At 48.6% G+C, this 18,683-nt stretch overlaps 8 protein-coding genes across 8 annotated transcripts; 5 read left to right on the top strand and 3 right to left on the bottom strand.

Moving 5' to 3' along the window:
- Nucleotides 1-10: 10 nt before the first annotated feature.
- GltX (ferredoxin-dependent glutamate synthase, fusion of large and small subunits) lies at nucleotides 11-5,080 on the top strand. Its single transcript, XM_002184243.1, has 3 exons — nucleotides 11-479; nucleotides 551-2,217; nucleotides 2,290-5,080. Exons 1-3 carry the CDS (start codon nucleotides 104-106, stop codon nucleotides 5,020-5,022), a joined length of 4,776 nt encoding a protein of 1,591 aa, XP_002184279.1. The 5' UTR covers nucleotides 11-103; the 3' UTR covers nucleotides 5,023-5,080.
- Nucleotides 5,081-5,160: 80 nt separating this feature from the next.
- PHATRDRAFT_49545 (predicted protein) lies at nucleotides 5,161-6,213 on the bottom strand. Its single transcript, XM_002184127.1, has one exon. It carries the CDS (start codon nucleotides 6,074-6,076, stop codon nucleotides 5,174-5,176), a length of 903 nt encoding a protein of 300 aa, XP_002184163.1. The 5' UTR covers nucleotides 6,077-6,213; the 3' UTR covers nucleotides 5,161-5,173.
- A 269-nt stretch (nucleotides 6,214-6,482) lies between these two features.
- On the bottom strand, nucleotides 6,483-7,584 carry PHATRDRAFT_49544 (predicted protein; the record flags this gene model as incomplete). Its single annotated transcript, XM_002184126.1, has 1 exon — nucleotides 6,483-7,584. The coding sequence occupies exon 1, from the start codon at nucleotides 7,470-7,472 to the stop codon at nucleotides 6,483-6,485; it is 990 nt and encodes a 329-aa protein (XP_002184162.1). The 5' UTR covers nucleotides 7,473-7,584.
- Nucleotides 7,585-7,826: 242 nt separating this feature from the next.
- PHATRDRAFT_40273 (predicted protein) lies at nucleotides 7,827-8,921 on the bottom strand (the record flags this gene model as incomplete). The annotated part of the gene is made up of 1 exon (XM_002184125.1): nucleotides 7,827-8,921. The coding sequence occupies one exon, from the start codon at nucleotides 8,919-8,921 to the stop codon at nucleotides 7,827-7,829; it is 1,095 nt and encodes a 364-aa protein (XP_002184161.1).
- Nucleotides 8,922-9,473: 552 nt separating this feature from the next.
- Nucleotides 9,474-11,836, top strand: KRP2 (predicted protein; the record flags this gene model as incomplete). Its single annotated transcript, XM_002184242.1, has 5 exons — nucleotides 9,474-9,613; nucleotides 9,772-9,861; nucleotides 9,978-11,443; nucleotides 11,524-11,619; nucleotides 11,698-11,836. The coding sequence occupies exons 1-5, from the start codon at nucleotides 9,596-9,598 to the stop codon at nucleotides 11,834-11,836; spliced, it is 1,809 nt and encodes a 602-aa protein (XP_002184278.1). The 5' UTR covers nucleotides 9,474-9,595.
- A 509-nt stretch (nucleotides 11,837-12,345) lies between these two features.
- On the top strand, nucleotides 12,346-13,686 carry PHATRDRAFT_40271 (predicted protein; the record flags this gene model as incomplete). The annotated part of the gene is made up of 1 exon (XM_002184241.1): nucleotides 12,346-13,686. The coding sequence occupies one exon, from the start codon at nucleotides 12,346-12,348 to the stop codon at nucleotides 13,684-13,686; it is 1,341 nt and encodes a 446-aa protein (XP_002184277.1).
- A 569-nt stretch (nucleotides 13,687-14,255) lies between these two features.
- On the top strand, nucleotides 14,256-16,226 carry COPdelta (predicted protein). The gene is made up of 3 exons (XM_002184240.1): nucleotides 14,256-14,362; nucleotides 14,569-15,126; nucleotides 15,220-16,226. Exons 1-3 carry the CDS (start codon nucleotides 14,360-14,362, stop codon nucleotides 16,195-16,197), a joined length of 1,539 nt encoding a protein of 512 aa, XP_002184276.1. The 5' UTR covers nucleotides 14,256-14,359; the 3' UTR covers nucleotides 16,198-16,226.
- Nucleotides 16,227-17,240: 1,014 nt separating this feature from the next.
- Nucleotides 17,241-18,577, top strand: PHATRDRAFT_49542 (predicted protein; the record flags this gene model as incomplete). Its single annotated transcript, XM_002184239.1, has 2 exons — nucleotides 17,241-17,509; nucleotides 17,590-18,577. Exons 1-2 carry the CDS (start codon nucleotides 17,328-17,330, stop codon nucleotides 18,575-18,577), a joined length of 1,170 nt encoding a protein of 389 aa, XP_002184275.1. The 5' UTR covers nucleotides 17,241-17,327.
- Between the last annotated feature and the right edge of the window lie 106 nt (nucleotides 18,578-18,683).

Genomic DNA, 18,683 nt, shown 5'->3' with positions numbered 1-18,683 from the left:
ACAGAGCTGCTGCTTTTTCACTGAAAATTAATAAGAATATTACAGGCAGCACCAGACTCAAAGTCAGCACAAACAATCTCGTTTTGGTATTCGTAGGAAGAGCATGATTTCCTCGGCTTGTCTTGTCGTACGCAAGGGCTCGCGGCTGTCCACCTTCCATCGTGTTTCGGCGGTGAGTCTGCGTCGCACGCTGCAACGCTGTACAGTGCCTGGCATCACAGCACTCCAGAACCCTCTCCTTCGTCAACGCTTCTACTCGACGGAACGCATCGTTCAACTTCGTAGCGGAAGGCGAGAGGATGACTTACCGAAAACTTTGTATGACGCCAAAAATGAGAAGGAGAATTGCGGAGTTGGTTTGATTGCTTCCCTCAAGTCGGTTCCTTCGCGAGCTATTGTCGAAAGGGCGGATGAGATGTTAGTCCGTATGGCTCATCGCGGAGGCTGTGGGTGTGATCCTGCTTCGGGGGACGGGTCTGGTGAGTTTGACAAGCTGATTTTTCCTGATGTTGCCATCCGTGTGCTCACTTTGCCCCTTTTATCTATCCAGGTATGCTTTTCGGGATGCCCGATTCGTTCATGCGAGCCCGTGCTAAGGAGCTTTTCCAGGCAGAGCTTCCTGCAGTAGGAGAGTACGCAGTGAGCAATATCTTCTTCCCGCCAGGAAGCCACGTGAACGGAAAAATGGATGAATGCAAAGCGATCCTCGATCGACTTGTCAAAGAAAGTAAGCATACTACTTTAGGGTGGCGCCCAGTCCCTGTCAACAACTCTCAGCTCGGGAAGGACCCACTGGATTCGGAACCTATCACCCAGCAACTCATTGTTATCAACGATCGAAAGATTCCCAACAAAGCATTTGAGCAAGATCTTATGAAAATTCGCAAAATGGCAGAGGACGAAGTTGCCGTTATTCAAGGACCTGAAAGTGGTTTTTATGTCAACTCCCTTACCAGTCATCACATTACCTACAAGGGGCAATTGACCCCAGAGCAGGTCTCGCAGTACTATCTAGACCTGCAGGATCCGTCGTTTATCTCTCATTTGGCGTTGGTGCATTCCAGATTCTCGACAAATACCTTTCCATCTTGGGAACGCGCCCAGCCGATTCGTATGATGTGCCATAATGGGGAGATCAACACCCTTCGCGGAAACAAGAATTGGATGTACAGTCGCGGGGGCATTATGGAATCTCCGATCTACGGTGATGATACCAGCCATCTTCTACCCGCAACTTCTGACAATATGAGCGATTCGGGGAACTTTGATTCGGTTTTAGAACTACTCACAAAAGGCTCAAATCGTACATTGCCGGAGGCTGTTATGATGATGATTCCGGAAGCCTGGCAGGACAATGACAATTTATCGGACAAAAAGAAATCGTTTTACGAGTACAACTCAGCTGTAATGGAACCTTGGGATGGGCCTGCGATGGTTGCCTTCACAGATGGTCGTTACATTGGTGCCACTTTGGACCGGAACGGTCTTCGTCCCTCGCGCTACTATGTGACTAAAGACGATCACGTCATGCTCTCCTCCGAAATTGGCGTCTGTCCCGATATCCCTGACTCGGACGTTAAAGTCAAGCATCGTCTGGAACCGGGGAAAATGTTTTTGGTCGACTTTGAAACGCAGCGCATCGTGCCGGACGACGAGATTAAGGAACAGGTTGCTTCGATGCACCCTTACTCGGATTGGGTTCAAAACGGTATGATCGATCTGGAAAGCTGGTCGAAGCAAAGCGGAAGCCGAAGCGGTCCTATGGATTTTACCCAGACCAACCGCAAACTGAACATGTTTGGTTACAGTAGCGAAAAGCTAGAAATGTTGCTACTGCCTATGGCCGTCGGCGGCAAGGAAGCGCTTGGAAGCATGGGAAACGATGCAGCTCTTGCTGTTCTTTCTGAGCAGCCACGCCAAGTAAACGATTATTTCAAGCAACTGTTTGCACAGGTGACGAACCCTCCGATTGATCCTATACGTGAAGAAATCGTGATGAGTTTGGTCTGCCCTGTTGGTCCCGAGGGCAACCTACTTTCTGATCCGCAGCAATCACATTGCGAGCGTCTGGTGGTCCGTCACCCCGTACTCACTCTGGATGAAATGGAAACTTTAAAGAATCAGGAATATAAGAGCACAAGCGGCGGTCAAGGATTTAAAACGGCTGTAATTGATACAACGTTTTCGGTAGGAAGTGGACCGGACGGCATGCTTCAGGTACGTTGAGAAAAAAGCTAAGTGGCAGTGGCACAATTGTTAAACTCTAGCTTACACAGCAACTGTATTCAGGCTCTTGAACGAATCTGCGATGAAGCAGCTGAAGCCATCCAGGGCCCTTTTGGCGGAAGCGGCGTGGAGGGCGTTATTCTTTCTGATAAATTCGCTGGTCCCGATCGAATTGCGCTGCCATCTTTGCTGGCCGTCGGTGCTGTCCACCATCATTTGCTGAAAACGAAGCAACGCCCTAAGGCAGCTATTTTTGCCGAAGCTGGAGATGCCAAAGAAGTTCACGATTTTGCGACAATTTTCGGATACGGCTGTGATGCTGTTTGTCCTTACATGGCCTACGAAGCTATTTGCAAAATGAACGAGGAAGGACAAATTGAGTCTAAAGCGAAGCAGCAGTTCACGGACGAAGAGGCGATGCAAAACTACCGTAAGGCCGCAGCCAAAGGTCTTTTAAAAGTAATGAGTAAAATGGGCATTTCTACGCTGCAGAGCTACAAGGGTGCTCAGGTTTTTGAAGCAGTTGGTCTTGCAGACGAAGTCGTGGATCGCTGTTTCAGCGGAACGACAACCCGCATCCAGGGCACCGATTTTGAAGCGCTTTACCGTGATCTGGAACGCTTCCATGAGAGTGCCTATCCTCCGATACCTTCGGATTTGGATGACTTGGTCCGCAGCGATGGGCAGTTCCACTACCGGGACGGCGGAGAGGCTCATCTGAATACCCCTGCTGGAATGGTTAACCTGCAAATTGCTGGCCGAACGAACTCACGTGAAGCCTACAAGGAGTTTGCGCGTCTCACTAACGAGCAAAACAAGAAAGTCACCCTCCGTGGCCAGCTCAAGTTTAAGTTTGACCCGACTAAGGCAATTCCTATTGAAGAAGTGGAGCCAACGAGTGAGATTGTCAAGCGCTTTGCGTCTGGTGCCATGTCTCTGGGGTCAATCAGTCGCGAAGCCCATGAGACGCTGGCTGTGGCAATGAACAGTATTGGAGGTCGATCGAACACTGGCGAAGGTGGTGAAGACCCGAAACGCTTTCTTGACAATCGTCGATCCAGTATCAAACAAGTTGCCTCTGGACGATTTGGTGTGACATCCCACTATCTGGCAAATAGTGACCAGATCCAAATCAAAATGGCTCAAGGCGCAAAGCCCGGCGAAGGTGGCGAATTGCCCGGATTTAAAGTCTCGGAGTATATTGCTGAGAATCGGCACACAACTCCAGGCGTTGGTCTGATTTCTCCGCCGCCTCACCACGACATTTATTCGATTGAAGATCTAGCTCAACTCATTCACGACTTAAAGAATGCTCAGCCAAAGGGAGAGGTATCCGTCAAACTTGTGTCTGAAGTCGGAGTTGGTGTTGTCGCTGCAGGTGTCGCCAAGGCTCTTGCCGATCATATCACAGTCAGTGGTCATGACGGGGGCACTGGAGCAGCTGCCTGGACTGGTGTGAAAGGAGCCGGTCTCCCATGGGAGCTTGGTCTTGCCGAAACGCAGCAGACCCTTGTCTTGAATGGTTTACGTGATCGAGTTAAGTTGCAAACCGACGGACAGCTGAAAACGGGACGAGATGTTGCGATCGCCGCGCTCCTCGGCGCTGAAGAGTTTGGCTTCGCCACGGCTCCACTAGTTGTAATGGGATGCATCATGATGCGCAAATGCCACTTGAACACTTGCCCTGTGGGTATAGCCACGCAAGACGAAGAGCTTCGTCGCAAGTTTTCTGGACAGCCTGAGCACGTCATGAATTACTTCTTCCTGCTTGCTGAGGAAGTTCGCGAAATTATGGCGAAATTGGGGTACAGAAATATGGCAGAAATGATTGGACAAACCCAGCATTTGGACATCAACAAACGCGGCCTTCACTACAAAAGCCGTGGGCTGGACTTGAGTCCGCTTTTAACGCCTGCGTCAGAGCTCAACCCGTCTGCCGGAATTCGCAATTTGACCGGCCAATATCACGGTCTCGACATTGCCAAGGATATTGATTTTATTGCAAAGGCGAAGGATGCGTTAGAAAACCAGATCCCAGTTGTCATCGAAGACGAGATTGAAAACGTCAACCGTACTCTTGGAACTATGCTTTCTTACGAGATCTCTTCGCGATACGGTACGGAGGGTCTTCCAGACGACACAATTCACCTCAAGCTTAAAGGACATGGTGGGCAGTCTTTAGCGTTTACTCTTGCAAAGGGTATCACGATGACAGTGGAAGGAGACGCGAATGATTACACTGGTAAAGGCCTCTCAGGCGGAAAGCTTGCTGTTTACCCGACGGCCGATGTCGTCGCAAGTGGGTTTGAAGCCGAAGAGCACGTTGTCGTGGGAAATGTTTGTTTGTACGGTGCTACGTCAGGCAAGGCATTCTTTCGTGGAAAGGCGGGTGAGCGATTTTGTGTCCGTAACTCCGGTGCCCTCGCTGTCGTCGAAGGTGTTGGCGACCACGGCTGCGAGTATATGACTGGTGGCATTATGGTTTCTCTCGGCGAAACGGGTCGCAACTTTGCTGCTGGTATGAGCGGAGGCATCGCTTACATCTACGACGCGGATGGCAAATTTCCCGCCCGTTGCAACATGGGCCTTGTGGGATTGGAGACGATTGATACGCCGGAAGAATCAGAAGAGGTGCACAGCTACATCAAGGAACATGTTGAAATGACCGGAAGCAGTACTGGTCAGAAAATGCTGGATAACTGGGAGAATGAGGTCGGTAGATTCGTCAAAGTCTTCCCTCACGATTACAAACGCGTGCTGATGGAACGCGAGGCTCGGGCTGCAGAGGCTGCGTAACCTCTGCACGATATGGTTTTGAATAATTACCTGTAAGAAATTTTACGTTTTTTTCTGCCTTTACAGAACTTCACTTTAAAGCATGTGGAAGCTAACAAATGAAGACGTAGTGTGCTTTTAAGCCACAGTTCGGGTATGTGTAGAGGCATCATCATTTTTTAAAACTTGCACATTGAAATAATTCGGTGGACTTAACGAGCAAGACTCCCAATTTTTCCATGTCATGCTGGAATTCGTTGGCAGCGTACTCAAAAGTCGGTACGGAAGAAGTGCAGTCGAGAAGCAAATAGATCTGACACGTGCTAATCTCCGGTTTGTACTCCACAATATCGCGGAGGGTGTAGTTCACACAGTGACTCATCGCTTGTCCGCACACGATCAAACGATCAGATTCCAGTAGCGAGGAGTGCACTTTGTGGTTGAAGGCTGTGGTATGCGAAACTGGGACTTCGGCAGCAAGTGCGGAATACATCTCCGTCAGCAAATTTTGACCTTTCATGACCCATTCAACGCTTCTTCCAGTCTGTTCACTCCACTCATTGATTGCTTCCCGCACAGAATCTACCAAGCTATGACCCGTAGACCCAATCAGGCAATGCTCAGGCCATATACAAATCTGGAATCGGCCCTTTTCTTCCAACCTACGTGCATATTCAATACAGTACTTGGTGAGATCGAACGACCCTGATTCGTTCTCAACGTCTTTGAGATCGCCAAGAACTTCCCTGTCCAAGGTGTTTTTGTCATTTGTGCAAGTCTTGAGATCAGGACGGGGTTTCCAAGTTCCGTTCCTAATGTCGTCGTGCGAGATAATTGTAAAGGGAACGGGATGAAGACCCGATCCATCCCCAGCGAGCCAGAACGAGGGATGCGCGATATGCAGCTTTTGGTGCGAGTCCATGGTAGCCACTATGCGATCAATTTTTTCTGGATGCGACCGAATCAAAGCAGCAATGCGATCCGCGTCCTCGTTGGCGGTGGGAATGGCAAGACTGCCACCGGGATGGAAGTCATTTTGTACGTCCACTAGTAAGAGAGTGGTACAATTTGGCATTCTGAATATGATTCCGTCGTTGGTGTAAAGAGATGAGAGCACTTGCTTTGCATTCCGATGCCGAGCGGCAAAGTCACCTATAGAATGTGTCTTACAGTAAGGGAAGGAGAGCAATGAAAGGATTTACGGTATACGTCCTTACAGTCAACGACGAGGGGAATATTGAATTATTCTGCAATTCTTCATCTGCGGGGTTGGGACCAACCGAAAATTCCGGGTTGCCGTGATTTTGAAAAGTAATCCCAGAATCAGCAACTGCATCATAGGTGGATTTTCGAGTGCTATTTCCAGCATTAGCGGTGGAACAAATTAGGATTCAAATGCGAGAAACAGTGCCACTTTGGAAAATTGGAATATTCTAATTGTGGGTTGTCTGTATCGATGAGGCGAGTCCAACAAAACGCTATCAAATAATTTCTAATTTCTTGTGCTTGTATTCCGGAACCTTTTCCTTGTATTTTTCGAAGATCCGCATGACCTCGGAGCAGTACTTTTCGTGCCATTTATCAATGTCGGCTTGGCTTGGGTCTAAAATATGAGGCATTCCTAATGGCTGACCGGAAGCATACAGCAATTTGCAATCACGGGGAATCGGAAGATACCACTTTCCCCAAATGTACGTCAGAGATATCTGTAATTTTCGCGAAATTGCCGCGAGAAATCCCGTCTTTAGTACCGACAGCGCGTTTGTGTTCCCAAATAGATACACAGGTACAACATCGACACCCTGTTGTAGAGCTAATTTGATAAACCCTTTTCGCTTTCGCAGATAGAGGCGCTCGTCCGTCTCGTCGGTCAAAAAGAGCTCGGCAATCCCACCAACGTACAAAACAATGGTTCCTTCCACACCCTTCTTTTTTAAAGTTCGGATCATGCTGCTTTTGGAGGCACTAATCAGCCCGAAAATTCCTAAGACATGTTTCAGTATAGGTGTGTACAAGAGTGCGTCAGCCACAGCTGTTGGCAATTTGCCTTTCATTGCTTGTGGAGCTGTCACCATTGAAGTGATTCCTGTAAACGACAGTGCTCCATGCGGTTGAAAGACTAGCAAATAGTTTTTGTTGTTGCTTAGTATTTCCTTCTGGACGTCCACCGGTGAGGTTTCGTGGATCTCTTCGTAATCGAAGTAGTCAATGAGCGGGGAGATGAGTCGCAAGGCAAGTGGAGAAGCCATTGGTGGCAAAATGGCCGAGACAATCATCGGAATAGCGTACATCCATGCAATTTCTACCGAAGGATATTTGAAAACTAGTGCAAACACGACTGTAAGCATGTAAAAGGGAGCCACAAAATAGACCATGGAAAACGTCGACGCCACTAGAAGGCCGAGGAACCATCGAAATGTCGACGGATTAGGGGGACTTTTGTGCTCGTCTTGTATCTTTGTTCTCTCCATGTTAATCAATCAGAACTCAGATGAGCACGGTAACGAAGCTATTGCTCCTCTATACGCTATAGAGATAGTGCCCGTGTTGAAAGGCACAACAGAGGATAACGCCGTCTCCACAGGCAGGCAACAAGAAAACAGAATGCCTGTCTGTCGAAAAAAGTGCGTCGATACGTGAAGTAACGAGTGACAAGAAAAATGACCTGTTCGTCATCGGACAAAATCTCGACCAACATAACGTAACACTCTAAAAGTATGCTCCCTAATTATTTGTGTCCGACAGTATCGATTGTGACTTACAGCTGGAACTACATTGTCTATAATTCCCGAGCCGAGCCCGCGACCTAGGGAAATACCGACTTTTCAGTCTTCTGTGTTGGGTAGTAGTTCCAGTTTACCACTCGGCCAACACCCAATGTACTGGAGAGTATTGTTTCGGTTCGCGACACAATCGATGGATGACGGTGGATTGGCATTGCGATCGACCAAGGTCCACGTTCTGGAAAGAAGTTTATCCGGAATTGCGGAACCGTGCCCCCCTAACCAATGGAGGATGTCATTCAAAATGTCGTCACCGTCGAACCGACGCCGAATGACTTCGTCCACCAATACAATTTGGACGAGTGCACCCCGCCCTTCGGTAGGTTCACTGGGGCATTGTCCCATGTACGTCGACCGTCGAATAGCTTCTTCGGTACTACAATCAGCACTAGCGCGAATCGTCGCGAGCTCTTTGGTGAAAGTTAGTTGAGCCTTCCCTTGCTGATACTCCGGTGTTCCTTTCACTTGTTCCAAGGCTGAGATTCCTAGATACAACAGTGCGGGATCGATCATACTGCGATCAATGATGAGTTCATTAGGTCTGCTCGGTACGAGCCGATAGTTCATGGCCCGTAAAAGGTCTTCTGCCCCTGGTGTCTTGGCGACACTGCGCTGGTAGCCTGGAGTGGACTTGTCAATTTTGCGAAATTTGTCGTTGCTTGGTTCTTTCTGTACCGCACTGAGTGTTCGAAGGAGGGTGTCAACGGCGGCGGGTGAAGCTTTCATTCGATCAGCACACCGAAGAATCTGTTCTTCTTTCGACTTGTCTTGTAATTTCGGTACCAGCCTTACCTCCGGATGATGAATCGCCAGAGACGTCGACGCGGAGTGGGGCGTGACACTTACTGTTTCTCTTGCGGTAGCGGCACGCCGAGCCGCGGCTTGGGCAGCCTTGGACACGGCAGCGGTGCGTGGGACCGTGGGTTTGGAACGCTGTGCGTGTTCGTGTGGAGTTAGCGGAACCGTGCGTAAACTTTCTTGTATTGCTCGTTGCAAAGACTCTTCTTCGGCTCGCGAAGGTGTTGACTGTGAGTTGGAAGGACTACCTTGTCTCGATAGCAAAGCGTCAGTAGCTTGGTCGAGATTGCCATTCGAAGAAGCCAACGCTTGTTGGATTGATGCCGCGTCAAAGCCCATGGCTTGAAGGGTTTCGACGGCGCTGGCAACTTGCGAGGAATTCCTGTTCTCCCCGTCAGATCCTATTCTGTTGGTGATGCGGTTTGTGAATTTGCGAAACATTGTCTTTTGTGGTTTGGTCCAAGTTACAGTCTAGTAAAAGCACAGGTTACAATGGACCAGTTGCACCGAATGGATTGGCGTCGCCGGTGCCGTTGTTGTCGAACGAGGCAAAAAGTTGTTCCGTTTCCGCGGTTGCGCTCACAGTCAATCGTGATCCATCCCATAATTCCGATTCCTTCGTGCGTGTTCTTTGCCACTGTCTCTAGCCAGCTAACCGGTACATTCGTAGTAATTGACAGTGAGACATAGCATACCTTTGGGATTGGTCCATTCATGTCTCTGTATATAAGTAGGGGAGGGGTGCAAAGGTGTTTTGGTCGAGTCGCTGACCAAAGCCCAGAGTTGGGTTTGGGGCCCGTTACTGTTACATTGCAGTTAAGAGTTCCGTATACCAGGTATATACCGTACCTACCTACCGTAGATGCGCTGTGCATTCCGCTCTCTGGAAACCATGAACCATGATGCAACAAGACTATATTGATTGCATTTGTCTTGACTGAGACACCGGTGCACACTGACATTGACTAATTCCCCCCTTTTTGCTTGTGCACGGCCTTTCATTTTTGGATACTATGAGTAATCGACGCCGAGTACGTGTTGTTATGGTTGTCATGGTAGCCGATACTCGCCAATACTTCTTCGCGTTCCGATGCGGCTCAAGGTTCCTGACATTGCTAACTTTCAAAAACACATTCCTTCAATACGTACCGACTCACCACAATTTGATTCGCTTCTTTGTTCTCGCTAGTCCTCAGTAGTTCCCCCCAAAGATCAAACTCGTCTCAAGATTGAGCGGATGGAAGCGGAACGAGAAGAACGTCGTAGGGCTATGGTTGAGGTGCGTCACCAGCGAATCTTCTGTATCCTGCTTTACCAACCAACACGACCCACGGGTCCTGTCTTGTCATTTCGATTTGTCTCTCACCAGACCTGGTTTTCTATCTCCGTCGTTAGCGCAAGAAAGAGCGCGCTCAGGAAGAACAGCGAAACATTGCCGCTGGAAATCCAGGCGACGTCGATTTCATTGGAATGGTGCGACGCTGGCGACAGCAACACGCGCAAGAAATCGAGCCACACGATTCTTGCGACGCGCATCCTCGTATTTGCATCTGTGTACGTAAACGTCCCATTTCGGAAAAGGAGCGGGCCAGAAACGATCACGACTCTGTTACTTGCCTCAATCCGGCCGTCTGGATACACAGCTCGAAAGTACGGGTAGACGGCATCACAAAATACCTCGATCAAACGTCATTCACTTTCGACCACGCCTTCAGTGAAGAGGCGTCTACCGAAGACGTTTACAAACACACCACCATGCCATTGCTGGACTTTGTTTGCAGCGGGAAAGGGGGACGGGCAACGGTGTTCGCCTACGGACAAACCGGCTCGGGGAAAACGCATACCATGAATGGTATTCAAGCGATTCTTTGTGAGGACTTGTACCTGCAGCTTTCCGATCATGCAAACGCTGGTGGATGTTCTTTGAAGAGCACAAAGATCGTGCTAAGTTTTTTTGAAATGTACGGAGGGTTTGTGCAGGACCTTCTGAATGATCGCAATCGACTCAAAGTTCTCGAAGACGGCCAAGGGGAGATTGTTGTAACAGGACTTCAGGAAGTGGAGGCCGATACTGTCGCAGTCTTTCACGAAATCGTCAACACGGGTAATTCCTTTCGGACAACTCATACAACGGAGGCCAACGATACGTCCTCACGATCGCACGCTATTTGTCAAATACTGTTGCGTGACAAGCGCACAAACAAACTGCAGGGGAAACTGTCCTTGGTTGATTTGGCGGGAAGTGAACGCGGCACTGATACAAAATCTCATAATTCCCAGCGGCGAGCAGAAAGTTCTGATATTAATACGTCGTTACTGGCTTTGAAGGAATGCATTCGTGCCTTGGATAACAAAAACAAGTCCGGAGCTAAACACGTCCCGTATCGTTCCTCGAAATTGACTTTGATTCTCAAAGATTGTTTCACCTCACCTGCCGCCATGACCACCATGATTGCAACAGTCTCTCCAGGAGCATCCGCGACGGATCATTCTTTGAACACGCTACGATACGCTGGCAGGATCAAAGAGCAACGCGCCGGCACCAAAGCTGGTGATATTGCCAAGAGTCCGATGCGACGGAAAGTGTCGCCTCGGAGTGCAGACACGTCATCTACAGCATCGGATCAACTTCCAAACAGTCTGGGTATAGATGAAAAGACAGCAGTGGTTGAAGGGAGTGCAACCCGATTTACACCGAGGTCAGGGACGAATACAATGCTTCGTAAGGAAGTATTAGTACGTCGTAGCCCGTCGGATGATTTAGACGCCGTCTCAGGTGCGACACAGGAGGAGACCGAGCTGCGACGCACTGTGCAAGGTTTATTTGAACAAGAAGAAGCAATCTTGAGTATGCACATGAGGTAAGAGGCTGCTTTTTGAAGCCGTCTCAGGGTTTGCAATGATTCAGCCGTCCTGATGCATTTTCTACCCTCACGTTTAGAAATATTCAGGAGAATGCTGAATTGCTCACGGAAGAAGGAAAACTTTTACAGGAGGTGCAAAGGGACGGAGTCGACAATGAAGCCATCGAGGAGTAGTAAGTTGTTTCTGGATCGCTGCCTCATGCAAGACGGGAAAGCCAAGCCTCACCCATTTTTATGTGCAAACACGACAGCATTTGCGCACTCGAAAGCGTTGTAGAAAGAAAAGAAACAATGATTTTGTCTCTGCAGGAAAAGCTTTTGGTGTTCAGCGATGCTTTAGAGAAGGAGCAGGCACTTTCTAAAAAGGTGGGTTCGCTGGCACAGTATTAAAGGTATCAAAGATCTTGCTATCAGTATTTTGACCGGACGGCCACATATAAAGCCAACTGTAGAAGCTAGTCTTTTGAATGTAAAGTTCTTCCCCTGCTAGTCCAAATGTGATGGAGATTGTGAAAAGCGACCTGAGGCCAATGTTGGAATGAAATTCTGTTCTCGTAGAGGGCCAAAATCTAAGGAACTATCATTCAAACTCAAGGTGTCAGATAGTTGTATATTATCAACACCACATGATTACAATGTCTTTAGGCAGGCTCGTGTGTCGACTCCTCTTGGAAACGTAAGTTTTTCGATATATGACCTGGTAATGAGTAGCTCGAAAGACAGATGCGGGTTAGTTTGTGTGGGTTAGTTTGTGTATAAGGCATGGACACCTTGGATTTGACATCACGAATCTGGCTCCCGTCGCAAACCCTCAACGATCATTTTCCGTCGATTTCGAATTTTTCTTCCGAGCTGTTGAATTCGAGTCCCAAGCACAAAGCTAGATTTTAAGGAGCGCCATGACCAACAGGCACAACCATCACAATTTCATTGTCCGTCGTGTTTTTGCTATTTACGCCACCTTTGTCCCCAACGTGTTCAATTTGTTTCCTATCGTTTTTGCCTTCGTCGCTCCATCCCGACAGTTTGGGCGCTCTTCGTTTCACAGTCAGCCAAAGTTGTTAATGTCTGCTTCGGTCGATTCTAAAGTGGATCATGTTGTGATCGCAGGGGCTGGGATTGTGGGCACGACAACTGCGTATTTTTTGGCCATGCGTTACGATGTACGGGTTACGTTAGTTGATCCCACGGGTTCCATTGCTCCTGCCGCGTCTGGAAAAGCTGGAGGGTTTCTAGCCAAAGACTGGAACGACAACAGTCCAACTGAGGCCTTAACACGCCGATCGTTCGACCTGCACCAGCAGCTTGCTGACGAACTAGGAGCCAATACAATTCAGTACCGGCGATTGACTTGTGCGGCAGTCAGCGTCGATCCGTTTTCATCGCGGCGTCCGAACGGTAAAAAACTTTCGACGGTGGAATGGGCTCAGCATGACGACTTAGCGCAAAACACTGTTCGAGGAATGCAACCACTGGGCGACGAGTCTACAATTGCCCAAGTGCATCCGAAACGATTGTGCGAGGAGCTTTGGAAGGCTGCAAAGAAACAGGTGGGTGGAAATTCACTTCGTCAAGGGAGTGTGATCGGTGCCGTACATGACGATGAATCTGGGCGTTTGCAAGGTGCCAAGCTTGGCGACGGTAGTTTGCTGGAATGCGACGCGCTACTGTTCGCCTGTGGTCCGTGGACAGCCCCCAGTATGATGCAAGGAGTAAAGTATCATTCTGTAGTTATTCCTACCAGCAGGGTCCTTTCGCAGTGCGTCTTTTTCAGTGGCTGTGGAGATCCCGAAGTATACGTGCGACCTGATCAAACCGCGTATTGCACCGGTTTTCCAGAAGCAGCTGTCGTTGTGGACGAACAACCGGGCGAGGAGTCGATCCGTGAGGACAAGCTGCAGACCATTCTGGAGTCAGTACGTGACGCGTCTGGAATTTCTGGTACTGGTGATGGCGTGTTGTCGCAGGAGCCAGTTTTGGGACAAGCATGTTATCTTCCTACGTCAATTGACGGTATTCCAGTGATGGGCCGGATCCCGGAGCAGTTGGGGTGTTACGTGGCGGCTGGCCACGGATGCTGGGGTATTCTTTTAGGACCTGCTACTGGCGAAGCCATGGCCAATCTGATAGTGAACGGCTCGTCGATACCAAACGTTAATATGGAAGTTTTCAATCCTACTCGTTTTGCTACTCCTTGGAATATTCCTACCGCGGCAGCAGCCGCGTTGATAAAGAAATAGTCTCTCTATAAGGATGTCACCTTTCATCGGTTGGAAGAATAACTGTAACATCATAAGTAGAGGCAGAACCCATTCCTCGAACATTGTCACGCTTACCTGGTACATTCGGAGAAACCGCTTAGAGTATTGCTAACCTGTGGTTGACCTCGTGTGACTTCGTGTGAATCCCAGTACTTCCAATTAGCTTTACAATTAGAGCTAGCTAGAATCCATAATCTCCTTATCGAGCTACCATTTCTTGGATTCGATTATCTTTGCACCAATAGGTGTACGTACTACTGCGGCGAAATCTCCATCACTTGAATCTATCTTATGTTGTTAAGAGAGTTATTGATTAAAAATCTAGACCAAAGTAGATGTGGGAGTACAATCTGGTTATGGCGTCGGACGGTAATACTGACTTGACTTGCCTTTACGCGAGTTCCTACTAGCTGTAAGCAGAATCGACGCACTCGCACTAACAGTTAATTGTAAACACTGCTTTCCTGTTCGGACACCGTAGCCGCCGCTCGACGACAACCCTGTGAAATTGAGCCGTGCAACGAAAGAGACAATTCTCCCCTGCGTGTCGAATAGGCATTGCCGTGACCCCACTCGTCCAAGCACGTTATCGAACAAAACGTCCTTTTGGCTTTCCAACAGAGTCTCACCCGTCTTCTTCTTTATCGGAATCATGGTGCGTCTGCAGAGACTCGAACTCGACCGCTGCCGATTGCAGTCATTTGGGTACTCGCGAAAGACCGCTGACTATGCAGCACAGTCCCCGCACGGTTCTTTTTGATTATCCATGTCGGGAGAAAGGCCTTTTCTCCCGAATCAATGTTTATCCTCACGTATACTGACGCACGTGTTCCTCGTGATTTTGTATTTTGTCATGTTTAGGTTGTCCTTTCTGCCTCCGTCTGCACGAGACAGGGCAAAGCGCTTGTTTCGCGTCAGTTCGTGGAAATGAACCGCTTGCGAGTGGAAGGCTTACTAGCCGCCTTTCCCAAGCTCGTAGGTCACACTTCGCAGAATCATACCTACGTCGAAACAGACTCCGTGCGTTATGTGTATCAGCCACTCGAGAATCAAATGTATCTGTTAATGATCACCACAAAGACTTCCAACATTGTGCAGGATCTAGGGACCTTGCGTTTGCTCGCCAAGGTCGTTCCCGACATTTGCGGAGGACTCCAGGAACACGCGATCCACGAGAACGCTTTTGATTTGATCTTTGCCTTTGACGAAGTCCTGACGTCGGGAGGATACAAGGAAGACGCCTCGCTGTCCTCCATTCGAACCAATCTACTCATGGACAGTCACGAAGAAAAGATACATCTCGCGCTCAAGCAATCCAAAGAAGACCAAGCCAAGGCAGAGATGCAGCGCCAAGCCAAGACTATCAAAGAGCGTCAAATGGCGCAGTTGCGCAACAACATGATGCAAGGTGGTACTGGGGTCGGTGTGCCCATGGGAGGTATGGAAGGATTTGGTGGGGGCGGCAACCCGGGTGGTGGTGGAATGATGGATGCCTTCAATTCCGGGATGCAGCAATCTCAACCGGGTTATTCTCCCTATCATACTCCCGCCCCAGCCATTCCGGAACCACCCAAGGTTCTGGCAAAATCGGGTATGAAGCTGGGAGGTGGTGCAGCGGGAGGCGGTCTCGGACTTGGCGGCAATGGAATGAAGAAAGATGTCATGGCCGCCATGGCTGCGGAAGACAACCTGTTTGGCGGTACGGGTGCTGCCGGCGGTAATGCGTTTGGTTTAAGTTCGGCACCACCAAAACAGACAGCAACCCCCTCCACTCCTCTTACACTTGTCATGGAGGAAAAGGTTACCGTGCAAATGAATCGCGAAGGCGCCGTAGAATCCGCTGAAGTCAAAGGAACGCTTACGTTGACCGCCAATACTGATGCTGGCGCCCTAGCTCTAGTCAACGTAAACAAAGCACAACTACCAGCCCAGTTTTCCTATGCCACGCATCCAAAGGTGGACAAAAAAGCTTACGAAACGTCAGGAACGTTGACACTCAAGGGAGGCAAAGGATTTCCACTCAGCCGTGGAGTTGGCATTCTACGTTGGTCCTATGCTGGCGATGATGTGGCACCTTTGTCCATTAACTGCTGGCCGGAAGATGAAGGTGGCTCGATCAATGTCAACATTGAAATGGAATTAACTCGAAAGGACCTTGTGTTGCAGGATGTAAACATACTGCTGCCGCTGGGGACAACGGATGCACCGGTCGTCGAGTCGATTGACGGTGTCTTTAAGCATGACTCTCGCGCGGGCATGATGTGCTGGCATTTTGATCAAGTAGACGCCAACACCAACGCGACAGCGTCTATGGAATTTAGCATCCCTGGCTCTGATCCCGATGCTTTCTTTCCCGTCCAAGTTGGCTTTCGTTCCGAAACGTTGCTGTGCCCTATGGAAATTACTTCCGTGACAAACTCTCAGTCCGGCGCCGCCATTCCGCACAGTATGACGAAGTCGTTTGCGCCAGAAGCTTATACATGTGCTTAAAAGTATACTTACAGTTAGTCATCATTGAGAGAATCCTTGGTGATTGTGCTTACTGATTGTGAAAGCATTAGGTTTCGGATAGCTCTTGGTGCTCCTTACTGTAAACAAAAGTCCAATGCTCAATTATACACCTGGTTGAGGTCTTATTTCTTTCAGTTTGTGAGGTGTCGATGAAAAGATATCCACCCGTGGATCCCTTTGAACAAATCCAGTGGCAGTGGATCTAGTGGTGTGACATAGGAAGTAGTTGTCACAGCACCTATAATTTAAACTTGTGTTACCTGTCATCACGTCCTATATCAAATGTACGGTAAATATGGACCTACATATCGATTAACAGTAACGTATGATTAACTCATCTTTGAGCCCTAGCTAGGAAGATCACCAATCCAGCAACGTCATCAGGGTGGAAAAGAAGGTTGCTAATAACGACTTTGACAATTCACAAGTTATAATGAAAACAAAGTGGTTGTTCAAATTTCATATGGGCATTCATGGTGTCGGATAAACGCATGTTGACCTTCGAGAAAAAGGCTTCTTTCTCTGCTTCACCAAACATGTTCTGCACGCTGCAGCTGAAGGTGACGCCTGTAACCATCCGCACCAAAATTCGAGAATTGCTTGACCTTAATAGTCATAGCCCTCTTGTCTCCGACTGACTGTTCACGTCCGAACACAACATAGATTTCGCAACAAACAGTGGTCACACGAGAGCTGCTAGAAGAAGGTGCATTGACCTTTAACCCTTACTCAAGCTCATGACTTGTCTGATACATCATTATTACATTGGCGTTTGAGATGTCAAAGCTTTCTCAAGCTCTTCTTGCTAGAGACGGAGCACAGGGTACTGCCCCGGACAGAGTAGTATTTTACTTGAGCAGTCTCTTGGATTAGAGTTAAGCGTAAATTTTCTACTGACTCTACGTGAACCACGATAAAAAAGAGTTACATTTAGTACTTTGAATGCGGTGAGTTCAAAACCTTTACAGTTAATGCGGTTCAATGCGCTGTTTGGGTACAAAACACGGCATTAAAGGCAGAGCCTGCCTACAACCATTTACCAAAATGAGGCAGCACTGATGTCATTTAGACATGCCTTGCTTTGATTCACCAAGGGATCGTAACTAAAGATGAAAAGTGCCACAAGAAGGCAGCAACGGCCTTCGCATAAAAGAACGCCATCAAGCAATAGCTCGTTGCCTAGCAATAGCGATCGCAGCGCTGCTTCGGCGTTAGGACTCGATGGCGGTCAAGTTGACATGCCCGACTCGGCCTTGCTTCAATTTGATCGGGACGCATTTTCCGTCTCCTGGTGCGTTCTCAGATCATTGAATTTCGGTATGCAAATATCGATGTAGCTTTTTATTTCTCATCCTCTTTCCTCCGGTGCAGGAAAGAATTGGTCTGGACCGCCTGCTTCATTGGAGTTGTTGCGGTGCTGTCTGCGTTCGTTGGTGCATCGGCTGGCATTTCTATTTCGATTCACTTCATGGAGACTGCGCAAACACCGTCGTTCTCAAGAATCGCAGCTCGAGAACGAAGTATGGGGCCCCATCTGCGAGTCACTATGGTGGACCCGAAGATGTCTTTTAGCAATATTGCCTCACGGAAGAATCCTCATAGTGCCGATGGGATAGGGTTGGAACGGGTCGTAACGAAAAGCCCAACGGGGTGGCACAGCGTTCTAATGGTTGTAGACGAGCAGTCATTAAACGACACAGAGATAAACGGACGATGGAACAAAAAAGCTGCAATGAAGTTATCTCCCTACGAATTGGACTGGAAGCCTCAGGTTAGACCAAAGATGTGCTCTGACGGTCGAACAGCCGGGTTTGATAGTTGGTCGACATTGCGAGATGCAGTTCAAGAAGCTAATACATACTCTGCTAGAAGATTTTTGCACTGGACTGAATATTTTGCGTGGATGGATGACGACTTTGATGGGGTGTTCGAGGATGATTCGCTGTATTTTGAGCCTGAGATACGTTTGGCAATTTGCCCCAAGGCCAAGCTCACGCCCCCGAAAAAGCACTACTACTACGGGCCCCGAAACGAGCCTATCTATGTTAATGCCGAGAACATTGTTTTGGAATGTGACGATTGTACCATGGACGCCGCTGGTGGGACTGGGCACTTTCTATTCGGACCACAGGCCAAAAACGCGCTGATACGTGGAGTAACATTCAGGCGTGCAAAAGGATCCAGTATATCGTTTTATGGAGATGGAGCGGAAGTTTCGTTTGAAGATTGCTTGTGGGTTGGGCAGAAAGGGGCGGCAAGTGATCGAGCCAGCATTTCTGACGTGAATTCGGTTGTAACCTTGAATTTCCTACGATGTGAAATGGACGGGATAAATCTTATTCCACTTTCGCTGAGTTAGTCGAAAGTAATAGTCGAGACGCCGCTTCCAATGTTAGACGATTTTCATTTTCAATACTTTAAGCACTTTCGTGTCAAGCTAGCTTAACTTCAAGCGGAGGTTTGGC

This window comes from Phaeodactylum tricornutum, chromosome 22 (genome assembly GCF_000150955.2).
Source record: "Phaeodactylum tricornutum CCAP 1055/1 chromosome 22, whole genome shotgun sequence".
Taxonomy (NCBI): domain Eukaryota; phylum Bacillariophyta; class Bacillariophyceae; order Surirellales; family Neidiaceae; genus Phaeodactylum; species Phaeodactylum tricornutum.
Note: the sequence above shows the minus strand (reverse complement) of the source record. Positions and strands in the feature narration are given on the sequence as shown.